Consider the following 14116-nt stretch of genomic DNA (forward strand, 5'->3'; position numbering starts at 1 on the left):
ACAGTGATTTGGTCATTTCCATATTTTTACTCCTGCTCTTTCAAACTTACGTGTTCATACAGAAAAATAATTGGGGCTTACAAGTAAAACCTTCAGCTCACAGGAAATGCTCAATGCTGAGATCGATAGATTTTGTTAGGCAAGGGTGTTAAAGGTTACGGAACAAAGGCGGGTAGATGGAATAGAGATATAAATGCCACGATCTAATTGAACAGACTCTCGGGGCCGAATAGCCTAATCCTGTTCCTATGTTCCAGTCAGAATCTGGGAGCTCTGTGGTTAGTCTGCCCAAGAATGACAAACATTCAACATTTCATCACCCAAGAACCATAAACATAAAGCACTACTCAATCCAACAACAGGAATATGTTCCAGGAACGACCGTCAGCAGTGATTCAGTAAACAAAATATATTCTCCACAGCAGCCCCAAAAGATTTCCTTTGCGATTTAGGCCATATGTACCAACCTCCCCGGTGACCATAATTCTCCAAGCGGGTGCTAACCCAGTGAAAACACTCACATCTCCAATCATCTGCACCAGATTGTCTGTTGTGAAGCCTGAATATGTGGTGCTCTCCACAGCTGGCAGTAAGTATGGTGGAGAGTTGCAGATCAAAACGCAGACTTTGTGAGTCTGCCCGCTGGAATAGAGAAAATAAATTTTTTTTTAGAAAAACAGCACAAGTACGTAACCCAATCTGACCATCTCACAGCCCACTCCAAATTGGCTCCAACCTGTTAATAACAAGACATTTAGTTCACCCAATGGAAGTGTGGCCAAGAGCACAGCCTAGTGTAGCACTCAGCCATACAAACCAGTAGCTCTCAGCACTGTGTTGATTTAGACGAACTGAGCAGTCAGAGTACTAGAACTGCCCTCAGTGCCCTTGAGCTACATAGAGGGGGAGAAAAAAAGATTGCAGCTCCCTATCACTAGCCAGGCTGGAAAGCTTGCACTTGGAAAGAAGTCAGGATTGGACTTTGCTGTGATGCACTCCATGGTAAAATAGCCTGCCAATATTTAGAGTCTAAGCTCACATGAGGAATGTCTACTCGGGTGAGGAACCAGAGGCTGACTGGTGCTTCCAACAAGAGTTTGAACCTTCATAAAAGTAACGAGAGAAAACAAAAGGAATGAAAACTGACAAAAAAAAATAATCTGGCACTTCGAATTTCCTCTTAACCCTCATGCAAAAAAAGCAGGACATATTTACACAGTTTAATGTTTCCACATAAGATGTTTGAATATTTCAATAAAATATTTAAGAATAAATTACAATATATAATCAATCAATCACTTGGATGAAGGAACAGAGTGTCTTGTGGCCAAATTTGCTGATGATACAAAGATAGGTGGAAAAGCAAGTTGCAAGGAGGACACAAAGTGTCCGCAAAAGGATATTGACAGGTTAAGCAAATGGGCAAAAATTTGGCAGATGGAATATAATGTGGGAAAATGTGAAGTCATCCACTTCGGGAGGAAAAATAAAAAAGCAAAATATTATTTGAATGGAGAAATACTACAAAATGCTGCGGTACAGAGGGATCTGGGTGTCCTCGTACATGAAACACAAAAAGTCAACATACAGGTGCAGCAGGTAATTCAGAAGGCAAATGGAATATTGGCCTTTATTTCTAGGGGGATGGAGTATAAAAGCAGGGAAGTCATGCTACAACTGTACAGGGTGCTGGTGAGACCACACCTGGAGTACTGCGTACAGTTCCAGTGCCCTTATTTAAGGAAGGACATTGGAGGCAGTTCAGAGAAGGTTCACTAGGTTGATTCCGGGTATGGAAGGGTTGTCTTATGAGGAAAGATTGAACAGGTTGGGTCTGTACTCATTGGAGTTTAGAAGAATGAGAGGAGATCTTATTGAAACATAAGATTCTGAGGGGACTCGATAGGGTAGATGCTGGGAGGATGTTACCCCTCATGGGGGAATCTAAAACTAGGGGGCAGAGTCTTAGAATAAGGGGTCGCCCGTTTACGACGGAAATGAGGAGGAATTTCTTCTCCCAGAGGGTCGTGAATCTTTGGAATTCTTTACCCCATGTGGAGGCTGAGTCATTGAATACATTCAAGGCTGAGTTAGACAAATTTTTGATCAGCAAGGGAGTCAAAGGATATGGGGATAAGACGGGAAAGTGGAGTTGAGGTATAAATCAGATCAGCCATGATCTCATTAAATGGCGGAGCAGGCTCGAGGGGCCGAATGGCCTACTCCTGCTCCTATCTCTTATGGTCTTATGGTATTTGTCTGTTGTTGTACGATTGTTGCAGAGAGAATTAGGTATAGGACGATCACTCCTAGCCGCTCAATGGGTTAATGTACTGCACAGTATGCTACTGGGCCATGAGGGCGAGGAGGGGTGTGGGTGTGTAACTCAGATGGAACCTGTAGGGTCAGTGGTCACCCGTACCACTGAGTGGGCTAAAAGTCACCACCCAGACTGACTAGGAATGGTCAACACAATCTGTGAAGCTACACCACCAACATCAGGAGGGGGAAAGACGGGAAAACAAAATTGTTTGATTTATTGATATACAATCAACTCAAGTATTGTTAATAAACAAATCAATCAGAATCACAATCAAACAGGAGCATTGCATGGAACAGCACACTAGAGCTTGAGAATTAGCAGGAGGGTTAAGAGTGCAAATAGTCATCTTCATAAGCCGACTACTGAACCCCAGATTAAATCACGATTCTCCTTCAGCCAGATTTTCCTCTTTTCTTGACTAAAGTTATTCAACTGGTGCTTCTCACACCATCCACAGCAGAGGAGATGACTTGTTCACGTGCTTCCATCAATCCCAATCTGAACTGGAAAAGGGGGGCTCGACCTCTCAGCACGGGAACTGTAGGCACAGATCTATGCCTTGCCACATTGCAGCACGGCGCTGCTCAAAAACAGATAACCTTTTCATTCAAAACAACACCAACAAAATGAAACAGAAATTTCTTACATTTGCTCTCGCATTTTCTTGAAGTCGTCGAACAGCTGCAGTGCCGTACTGAGTCCCTCCGCAATCAGGCTACAGCTCTCCCCGCCGCCCCCCATGAACCTGTGCACACAAAACATTATTATTTTGATGGCAAACAGCGCTCACAGGAATTTTGAGGAAGAAAAGTCTATTAGGCCTACCTAGCCCACCCTTTCATCAGACCCACAGGCCTTCTCACAACCTTGCTCAATTCCATCTCTCTCCAGCGACAGAGAGACAATTTCGCCCTGAACCCATTTATACCATCTGCTTCAATCACCTTCCCTGGTAACTCATTCCACTACTTCATTACTCAAGTACGGATGGTCCATCCTTCAAATAAGACGTGAAACCACGGCTCTGTCTTCCTATTCAGGTAGATGTTATCAAGTCCCATGGCACTATGCAAAGAAGAGCAGTGGTGCTCTCCCAGTGTCCTGACCAGCATTCTTCCCTCAAGCAACACTGCACAAAATCAATTAACTGTTTATTCATCTCATTAATGTTTGTGGAATTTTGTGGGCAAAATGGCTGTTGCATTCATCTGCAACAGTGATTGCAGTTCAAAGTGACTCACTGTATATGGTGAATCTTACAGCACAGGTGGCGGCCATTCGGCCCATTGTGCCTGTGCTGGCTCTTTGAAAGAGCTATCCAATTAGTCCTACTCCCTGCTCACTTTCCCCCCCGCAAATTTTTCTTTTTCAAGTATATATCCAATTTCCTTTTGAAAATTATTATTGAATCTGCTTCCACCACCTTTTCAGGCAATGCATTCCAGATCATTCTAGCTCGCTGGGTAAAAAAAGTGTCCATCATCTCTCATCTCCCCTCTGCTTCTTTTGCCAATTATCTTAAATCCGTGTCCTCTGGTTATCAACACTCCCGCCACTGGAAACATTTTCTCCCCATCTACTCTATCAAAACCCTTCATAATTTTGAACACCTCTATTAAATTTCCCCTTAACCTTCCACATAACAAGTCCCTCATCCCTGGTAACATTCTAATAAATCACTTCTGCACCCTCTCCGAGGCCTTGACATCCTTCCTAAAGTTGAAGTGCTTTTGGGAATATCTGATAAGGGACTAAATAAATGTAAGTTTGTTCTTTACTTACTGAATACTGTCAAGCCAGGTGACAAACTCATAGGCACTGCTGGTGGGAGCGTGACACTGCACATATGATTCAGGGGCACAGTCCACTGTATTGAACACAACTAAACTGTATTGTGTGCCCCCATACTGAGGAGAGAAAGAATTAAATTAGTAGGGAATGATCAACACTATTACACATCATTTATACGGTGAACCAGAGTAAGGTGCGACTTCACTTAAGTGTTGTCAGGTCATTGCAAATGTCCTTTCCAGTATCCACATTATTGGCTCCCTTTGCCAAATTTTGTTTACTCCTGACTTTAACACTCAGCAGTCCACCGAATAGCAGCAATTGCAAATGCACCACATACACAGAAGGAAGTTAAAGCATCCAAAAGCTCCACGCTGTGGTTAAATGCATCCTCTGGTGTGATACTGAATCACGCACAGGCCAGCAAGGTCCCATGTTTGATTATCAGTGTGTACTCAGTTTGCTGAGCTCACCTCAGCACCCCTGAACTAGTGAGTAACAAAAGCAACAGGGGCTCCCACTCCTCATCACTATCCAATGACTCCCACTGGCAATTGCAGGTAAGGATGCAGGGCAAGGACAGAACTTGCGATGCCCTCCATGAATAAATGGTTTGCCAATACCCATTGTCTTAAGAACATAAGGAACAGAAGGAGGCCATTTGGCCCCACCATTCAATTCGATCATGGCTGATCTGCACCTCAACTCCATTTACCCGCCTTTGCTCCATATCCGTTGATACCCTTACCTAACAAAAATCCAACAATCTCAGTCTTGAAAGCTCCAATTGTCCTAGAAACCAAAAGGTTGGTGGGGGGTGGGGAAGAGTAAAGAAAGAGTTCCAGATTTCTACTATCCTTTGTGTGAAAAAGTCCTTCCTGATTTCGCTCCTGAACGGCTAAGCTCTAATTTTAAGATTATGTCCCCTTGTTCTAGATTCCCTCACTGTTTTGGCTCTTACATGAAGAAAAGGGAGTTGAGAGGATCCACCAGCTCATGTAAAACCATACCCCAACCTTCAGGAGGGGATGACACAATGGGGCAGGAGGGGAAGCTATTTTATTTCTTCCTTTCAGATACTTTTTTGTCTTTTTATTTCAGATCTCTTCCAGTTTTTTTTCTTTTTATCTCAATTAAGTTAGAGACGGCCTGGGACAAAAACAAGAAAGGAAACAAAAGAGGTTAACACGCTCAGAAAAAACACACACACCCCACCCCTATAATTTTCCTACCATGGACGTGTTACTTCTCCCTATTCTCGATGGACTGTTCCATTGATGATAGTGTGTTGAATTTCAGTATGACTATTTCTGTATAAGCCATGTCATCCTCCAGTGGAATTGTTATGACGTTTAATTGGTTAGCGCTTAAATCCTCTCTGAAAGCAACAAGTTCATTGCCTCCAGGAACGTTTCTGCAAATTGCAGTATCCAGGCAGCAAATTGTGCTACACAAGACAAGTGCAGAAATTATTGGGATTTGTTACGAGATATTGCCCCTTGCCCAATCACTTGGCCTAGGAATTTTTTAACAACTTAATTTTTTTTAAAAAAAAAACTTATTACATGCCAGAGTTTAAAAAGCACCTCAAGAGTTCACTCAAACAATAACACTCAGCAAGCTGACATACATCACCACCAAAGTCTGTTTCTGCTGGAGGACCACCATTAAAGTACCTGCAAAAGAAAGACAAAACTCTTTATAGATTAGACATTGATCTATATTCTCCACAATTTATCTTGAAGGGGAAAAAATTACAAGGCTATGAATAAAGAACAGGGGAGTGGAACTAATTGGATAGTTCCTTCAAAGAGCTGGTACAGGCACAATGGGCTGAATGGCCTCCTCCTGCACTGTAAGATTCTGATTCTATTCTATGATCTATCTCTGGAGATCACAGAACAAACCATTGATTCTCTTAGTCCAGGCTTGTTTTGAAGCACGAACTCATGGATGAAAGGACACTGCTCTAACTTCCTGTACATTTAGTACATCATAACCAAAGCTTCACTCTAGTTTCTATATGAATTCGAGCAACATAGTAAGCTCTCTGCTATCACATTTTGACTTTAGCACATTTTCTTAAAGTTACAGTAACCACAGTCCCTAGAATCTTTCACTGACTGGCAGAACTGGGCAGCACTACATCATTTTGCCAGAATAAATTTACTGTGCATGATTTTCTGAAGTCCAGTTCAAGTAAGAATTGCATTTAGTTCTCAGAAAAGACAGACTGCAAAAGATAGCCCAATGGTTCCAGTGTTTAAAAGGTGCTGCCCAGGGCATAACCAAGCCAGTCAGCCTGGAAGGTAGTAGGGTCCATCCCTAGATCAGCTGGTGCAAGAGTTAGGGCATTGCAACTGGTCAGCGTCCCTGAGCTGAAGGGACAAGATGATGGAGATAGATCACCCAGGATTCCAGCTCGATTGCTAATTAGTGACCAGTGCTGAAAAGCGGGTATGGAGGAACACCAAGCGAGAACATTGCCAGTCTCATCTAAGACACTCTCCATGGTCAAATAGTCTGCTGTCACTCACTGGATGGGTTCACATGTGAAATGACTGTTTGGGTAAAGTGCTGCACGGTTGTCAGTGCCTGTGGAACTACACCCCAGTATCAGTAAGCGCTTTCAAAAGAGAAGGAAGGAAAATTTTAAAAAACCTTATAAAAGACAGTCAGCAACTGCAATAACTTCCAAGAAAGCATTTAGTTCCTAGGCTATCTTTAACAGAGCTCTCAGCTAAAACCTAGAACTAAGAAAAATAAATGTACCCAAAATATCGAAGATCAAATCACCATTTTATAAGATGCTGAAGCATTCACAGTAAAATAAATCCTAACAGAATATCACCTCATTAGTAAGCTGAGATCGACAATCCATCTCAAAGCCCCTGCCATCAAAAACAACAATCAGAAGAGAATAAAATGAACTTGGAAAAAGATGACAGTTGCATTCCTTGGGCTGGGGAAGTGGGGTGAAAAAAAATCAGCCAGAGTTCATGCTATCCCCAGAGCAGAGAAGGTTAAGGGGAGTTTTAATAGAGGGCGCTCAAAATTATGAAGGGTTTTGATAGAGTAAATAAGGAGAAACTGTTTCCAGTGGCAGGAGGGTCAATAAATAAAGGACACAGATTTATGGTAATGGGCAAAAGAACCAAAGGCGAGATGAGGAGAAAATGATTTACGCTGCGAGTTGTAATGATCTGGAATGCACTGCCTGAAAGGGTGGTGGAAGCAGATTTAATAATAACTTTCAAAAGGGAATTGGATAAATACTTGAAGGGGAATGGGACTAATTGGATGGCTCTTTCAAAGAGCTGGCACAGGTAAGATGGGCCGAATGGCCTCCTTCTGTGCTGCAAACTTCTATCCCGTGGTTCCTGCTGGAAAGTACATGTGTGTGAATGTCAGGATCCCACTCTGCTGTGATACCCCTCATGACACAATAACCTGACCACACTCACTCTGGGCTCACGTGTGAAAGTTGGTCACTTGGGAAAGGTGTTGAAAGGATCTTGGCCATGGAACTATGTATGAAAAGAGCATTGGAAAAGTCAGTCTATATTTTGTATATGCAGTCATCCTGCACTAAGGTTCAGAACGGAAGGCTGTGGGAAAGGGACAAAAGTCTTGCATTGAGAGATTGATTAAGGTGTTTATTTTTATAGCTCGAATGGTTATTGGAAATGTTAATGTATGCAGTTTGACAGACTCGTGCTTTCCAACTGGTACCAGGTGTCAAAATCAAAGAGCCGAAGATTCAATTCAAATCTCATCCACGTAACTATTAAACAAACTTAACATTTTGATTGTAAAGAATTGTTGTCAATCTTCAAAGAACATAAGAAATAGGAGGAGTAGGTCATCCAGCCCCTCGAGCCTGCTCCACCATTCAACAAGATCATGGCTGATCTTCTCTACCTCAATGCCATTCTCCTGCACCATCCCCTTTAATATCTAGAAATCTATCGATCTCTGTTTTGAATGTACTCAGTGACTGAGCCTCCACAGCCCTCAGGGGTAGAGAATTCCAAAGATTCACCGCCCTGAGTGAAGAAATTTCTCCTCATCTCAGTCCTAAATGGTCTACCCCTTATTCTGAGACTGTGACCCCTGGTTCTAGACTCCCCAGCCAGGGGATAAGACATCTTATAACCAACAAGGTTTATTGGGAACTTGAGCTTCCTATCCATCTCACAGCTTGCCAATAGTGGATCAGAGGAATCATATTACCATCCAGAGACCATGATTCTAAGATCTTAATGAGAGGCACTGAGCATTTGGAAGGCTATTTCATTGGCAGCCATGCCTTCAGCCACCGAGGCCCCACGCTCCGGAATTCCCTCCCTTAAGCCCACCGCTTCTTCATTTCCCTCTCTTTCTTTAAGGCCCTCCTTAAAATCCACCTGTTTGATCAAGATTTTGGTCACCCCCTCTTAATACTGCCTTTTTTGGCTTGGGGTCTTATTTTTTTCCTTACGTGAAGCACGTTGGGACATTTTTTTCTACGATAAAGGTGCTATATAAATGCAAGTTGTTACTGTTAATGCCCTGACAGCATTAAGAGTCAACCAGGTATTGTGGAATAGGAGTCACGAGTAGGCCAGACTGGGTAGCAATGGCAGGCTCCCCTCCCTGAAGGGCATTGATCAACCAGTTTGGTTTGAACTCATGACCACTGGGATGCTAGCACAGTGCCGTAACCACTCGGATACAGCACCCATATATCAAACGCAGTCTTTAGTTGACCTGGTTTGAATCAGGCAATCATACACAGTACAGGCTCCACTTACTCAATCGCTGGAAGAATGTAATGTTTCCGAAGAGATTCGAAGTATGGTCCAAGGTTCGCTGTTCCCTCGATAACGAAAACCACATCTGCCACCATGTTGGGAGGAGTGGGTGCATCAATGGGGGGAACAACCATGGTGTCTGCGAGTCACTGCGAAACCTCTCCTTTCACACCGAGGCAGCTGTATCGGGAGAAAGAACACAGGGTTTTTTGTGAACAGAGCCAACTCCTAATACAGGTCAGGTTAAAGCACAGCAACCCTACAATGTAATACTAAATTATTTTCTATAATAATTTGCCTGGTCGGGGGGGGTTGGGTGTGGAAATAGGTGAACAAGGTGGTGCAACCAACTCCCAATTCAATTTAAAAGGGGATTGGTATGATGAGTTACTATACTTTAAGCACCCTGTAGTTGGAGGGGAAAAAAAGTTACTCTCATTATATGAATTCTCAATGAAATCATTGCCAACAGTCCCAAAGAGACCAAATATCCTGGAATTTTAGCTCAGGTAGAGGCCCCTAAACAATCAATTGTCAACCTCAGGTTCCTTTTCATTCTTACATCACAATTATTCCCCAAGGTAAATTATTACTGGCCACGGATGTCAAGGCCTCGCAGAGGGTGCAGAGGAGATTGACGAGAATGATACCAGGGATGAGGAACTTCAGTTATGTGGAGAGACTGGAGAAGCTGGGATTGTTCTCCTTTAGAGCAGAGGAGATTTAATAGAGGTGTTCAAAATTATAACTGGTTTTGATAAGTAAATAAGGAGAAATTATTTCCACTGGCAGGAGGGTCAGTAACCAGAGGATAAAGATTTAAGGTAACTGGCAAAAGAACCAGAGGGAAGATGAGGAGAATTTTTTTTTGTGCAGCGATTTATGATCTGAAATTCACTGCCTGAAAGGGCGGTGGAAACAGATTCAATAGTAACTTTCAAAAGGGAATCGGATATATACTTGAAAAGCAAAAATTTGCAGGGCTATGGGGAAAAAGCAAGGGGACTGGGACTAAATGGAGAGCTCTTTCAAAGAGCCGGCACAGGCAAGATGGGCCGAATGGCCTCCTTCTGCGGATTATTCTATGATTCTATGTTGTACTCCATTCAGTGACTCCGCTGACAGACTGTCCAAGATTGGTAGTGTGCAATGTGGGGAAATCACCAGCATGAACCAATTCTTGCCAGCCCACACTACAAAACACATCAATAACAGCATCAGATGCAGAATGACCAGGTGACATGGATGGGGCAGTTCTGATTTTAATACATCCCAAAAAGTGGTCAAATCGGACTTACTATCTCAATGAGACACCATTCCTTGTTAAAGGAGAGGTTGGGGGGGGGGGAAGGGGATGGTTTTACAGATGGAGTAAAATGATGAGTGACAAGCGGATGATTTTTGGGAAGTTAGGTCACGTACTGAGCAATCCTTGTTCCTTGACAACGGTTTGTACCCCTATTGGTTGAGGAGCTAAATGTACTACCCAAGTTACAGACCAGGAAAATTCCAGGTTTAAACCCCAGCCTCTCCAAAGTTCGCTGATCAGAGCCACGGTAACAACTAGTCTCAGTTCTGACCGATTTAGGGGCAGGAAGAAACAATCAGCCAGGGCTCCGGAGCTCCTGGTTGTTATCCTGTGACTCCCATTGGAAAGTGCACATGGCCCATGGTTCAAAACAAGTTGAGACTTGGTTGTGATGCCTACCAGTCAAGCTACCTATCTACGCACACTGTTTAGATACGCAAAGACAACAACTTTCATTTATATAGCGCCTTTAACGTAGTAAAATGTCCCAAGACGCTTCACTGGAGCATAATCAAACAAGATTTGACACCGAGCCACATAAGGAGATAATAGGTCAAGTGACCAAAAGCTTGGTCAGAGGCAGACTTTAAGAAGCATCGTAAAAGAAGCGAAGAGGGGTAGAGGTTTAGGGAGGGAATTCCAGAGCTTAGGGCCTAGGCAACTGAAGGCCCGGCCGCCAATGGTGGAGCGATTCAAATTAGGGATGCGCAAGAGGCCCGAAGTGGAGGAGCGCAGAGATCTCGGAGGGTTGTAGGGCTGGAGGAGGTTACAGAGATAGGGAAGGGGGTGAAAACACGGATGAGAATTTTAAAATCGAGCCACTGCCGAATCGGGAGCCAATGTAGGTCAACGTGCACAGGGGTACGTATAACCCAAAAACAGCCAGCATCTTACGGGGTGGGGGCGGGCGGAAGGATAAAAAAATAATTTTGCAAGATGCGTTTGATTTCAAAATGAGACACCCATACAAAAATGGCTTAAAATCTTTTCAGCCAATATACTGAGACAGGGTGCCTTCAGTGTAAAGACTCTCCTGATTGGAAAAGAAAATTATACAAAGACATTAATAGATATTAATTTGATATCAATAATATTTAATATATGCATCTGCATATATTTCCTGTCAACCTTTTCCATTCTACATTTCTATGTCCCATTTATAAAAGAGAACTGCATACAAAAGTTTGTCATGCTATCGTCACGCTCTACGAGTGGCGGCACCGTGTCATCACCAGCGGCAGGAGTGGCGTTAACGTGTGACGAGTTTACATAGGCAGTTTCCATTATAATTGCACATAAAGAGAAACTTGCATTTAGACAGCACCTTTCTCAATCTCAGGATGTCCCAAAGCGCTTTGCAGCCAATGAAGTACTTTTTGAAGAGCAGTCACTGTTGCATTACAGGAAACGTGGCAGGCAATTTGCACACAGCAAGCTCCCACAAAAAAAAATGAGATCATGACCAGATAATCAGTTTTAGTGATGTTGGTTGAGGGACAGGACACAGGATAGAACTCCCCTGGTCTGCTTCAAAATAATGCTATGGGATCTTTTACATCTAACTGAGAGGGCAGACAGTGCCTCGGTTTAACATTCATCCGAAAGACAGCATCTCCGACAGTGCAGCACTCCCTCAGTACTGCACTGGGAGCGTCAACCTAGATTATGGGCTCAAGTCTCTGGAGTGGGGCTTGAACCCACAATCTTCTGACTCAGAGTACTGCCCAGAGCCCCATAATGAAAATATAAAAATAAGGACAAGAGTGCATGACTTTTAAAACAGGGACTGAAATACATTTGCACATCCTGCAACAATTATCCTCCAGCCTCGAAACCTGAAGCAACACTCATTCTTGACTCCCTCTGTGTGTACCGCCGCCGAAGATCAACTAGGGTGTAGAAAACATAGCTGTGGGGAAAGAGCCGGGGAGTGGGACTAATTGGACAGCTCTTTCAAAAGAGTTGGCACAGGCACGATGGGCCGAATGGCCTCCTTCTGTACTGTAAGATTCTATGTAGTAAACATACTATCCATTTGACAATTAAAAAGTTTTAACTAAAAGCACAAAGAAAAATCAATAGCAAATTTCATGCAAAACAATACAAAATGTAAGTAATTTCCCCTCAAAATATTAATAACATTAATGTTCGAATCACTTTCCTTTCTGTAAATAACTACTCTGCAGTAATGGTTCCTCCTCTGAAACAGTCCCCATTTCACCTCAACAATTAGCACAAGAGAGGTTCACCATTTAAATTATAAACCAACCTCGCTGGCCCTGGGACACCTTTCCACATCGCAGTGAATGAACTGGAAGGAATTTAAACCCCTTTCTCTGGATCTTTTATTTCCTTCACTTCACGCAGCCTGTTCCACCAGGCCCCTGAAGCAAAGCGGCTCGAGCGCCCGGTTACCACGACTCCTCCGCCCGCCTGCCCGCCCGCCCCACTCCGGCTTCACTGACCCGCATCACGTGACAGAGCCGCGCCTCCCTCCCCTGGGGCTTCGCACACCCGCATCACGTGACAGAGCCGCGCCTCCCTCCCCTGGGGCCTCGCACACCCGCATCACGTGACAGAGCCGCGCCTCCCTCCCCTGGGGCTTCGCACACCCGCATCACGTGACAGAGCCGCGCCTCCCTCCCCTGGGGCTTCGCACACCCGCATCACGTGACAGAGCCGCGCCTCCCTCCCCTGGGGCTTCGCACACCCGCATCACGTGACAGAGCCGCGCCTCCCTCACCGGGGCTTCACACACCCGCATCACGTGACGGAGCCACACCTCCCTCCCCGGGACTTCACACACCCGCATCACGTGACAGAGCCACACCTCCCTCCCCGGAGCGTCACACGCTCGCGTCACGTGAGAGGGCCCCGCTCCCCCCCACTCACCGGCTTCACGCACCCTCGTCACGTGGAAGAGCCACGCCCCCGTGCGAGGAATTGATAGAGCGCTTTCTGCTGACGTCACAGAGAGACGCCATCTTGGCCGCCATTGCAATTGTGACCTGCTTCCGGGATTTTAAAGAGAAAATCCATCAGGCACTGAAAACACGTCTGTCAGGACCTGAATGAACCCCTCAGGAGACACTGGGTTGCCCCTGAGTAACCGAACAAAAATCAAACAAAAATGACCTCCCCTCTCTTTTAAAGGGGTGCAACTAATAAGGAACTTAATCCAAAACAAAACAAAGGGAACTTGAAAACTTAAATAATAATGTTATTACTATTAACCACTATGCCATCCAGTCCCTACGGTGCCCACCGGCCGTGGACGGCCTCAAGTGTACCAGCGTGCTCCTTCACCAGGGCCACCCCAGCGCAGACAAGACCGTGGAAGAGAGAAAGCCAGAGTGACCGCCCCCATGGGCAGGGTCCAACCTGGACCTGTGGATTCAGGAGCAGACCCTGGTGCAGAGGGCTTGCCTGCCCCCCTCCGCACCGGGCGGACAAAGATCAGGAGCGTGGGACTAAAGTGGAGCCAAAAGTTGAGGAGCGGCCTCTTCAAATAATGGAAGAGGGTCTGCAACCTCTCACACTCAACAAAAATGTGGAACACGGACTCATCCAGGCCGCAAAAGTTACAGGTGATCTGGGAGTCCATGAAGTGACTTAAAAACCTATTGGACGGTACTGCTCCGTGCAACACTCTCCACCCCAGATCCCCAGTGACAGCATCTGAATGAGAAAGACAGATTAACGTCTCGGAAACAATCCTTCATCATAACAAATCTTGATCTCTCGTACATTTATCATACCATCACTTTCTGTTTCCATTATTCAGATTAAAGGCTAACCCCTCATAGGGACAAGAGTGTATCTTGATTCAAATTATCAGAGCTGTCAGCAATGGGAAATATTAGGAGTGAGAAGGTGAGTTTTAAGATTAAAAGGGATAAG

General features: G+C 44.6%; 1 protein-coding gene across 3 annotated transcripts in view; it reads right to left on the reverse strand.

Annotated features, from left to right (window-relative positions):
* The window catches only part of med25 (mediator complex subunit 25), a 42827-nt gene extending 30182 nt beyond the window's left edge, over nucleotides 1-12645 (reverse strand). For all 3 annotated transcript variants that reach the window (XM_067974504.1, XM_067974505.1, XM_067974503.1), the window contains exons 1-6: nucleotides 12486-12645; nucleotides 8908-9087; nucleotides 5745-5790; nucleotides 4106-4230; nucleotides 2970-3068; nucleotides 522-642 (exon numbers count right to left, since the gene is read on the reverse strand). In XM_067974504.1, the coding sequence (XP_067830605.1) occupies nucleotides 522-642; nucleotides 2970-3068; nucleotides 4106-4230; nucleotides 5745-5790; nucleotides 8908-9041 (525 nt within the window). In that variant the 5' untranslated portion in view covers nucleotides 9042-9087; nucleotides 12486-12645. The remainder of the gene's footprint in view (nucleotides 1-521; nucleotides 643-2969; nucleotides 3069-4105; nucleotides 4231-5744; nucleotides 5791-8907; nucleotides 9088-12485) is intronic.
* Between the last annotated feature and the right edge of the window lie 1471 nt (nucleotides 12646-14116).

The sequence above is a fragment of the Heptranchias perlo genome, chromosome 40 (assembly GCF_035084215.1).
Source record: "Heptranchias perlo isolate sHepPer1 chromosome 40, sHepPer1.hap1, whole genome shotgun sequence".
In the NCBI taxonomy this organism is placed as follows: domain Eukaryota; kingdom Metazoa; phylum Chordata; class Chondrichthyes; order Hexanchiformes; family Hexanchidae; genus Heptranchias; species Heptranchias perlo.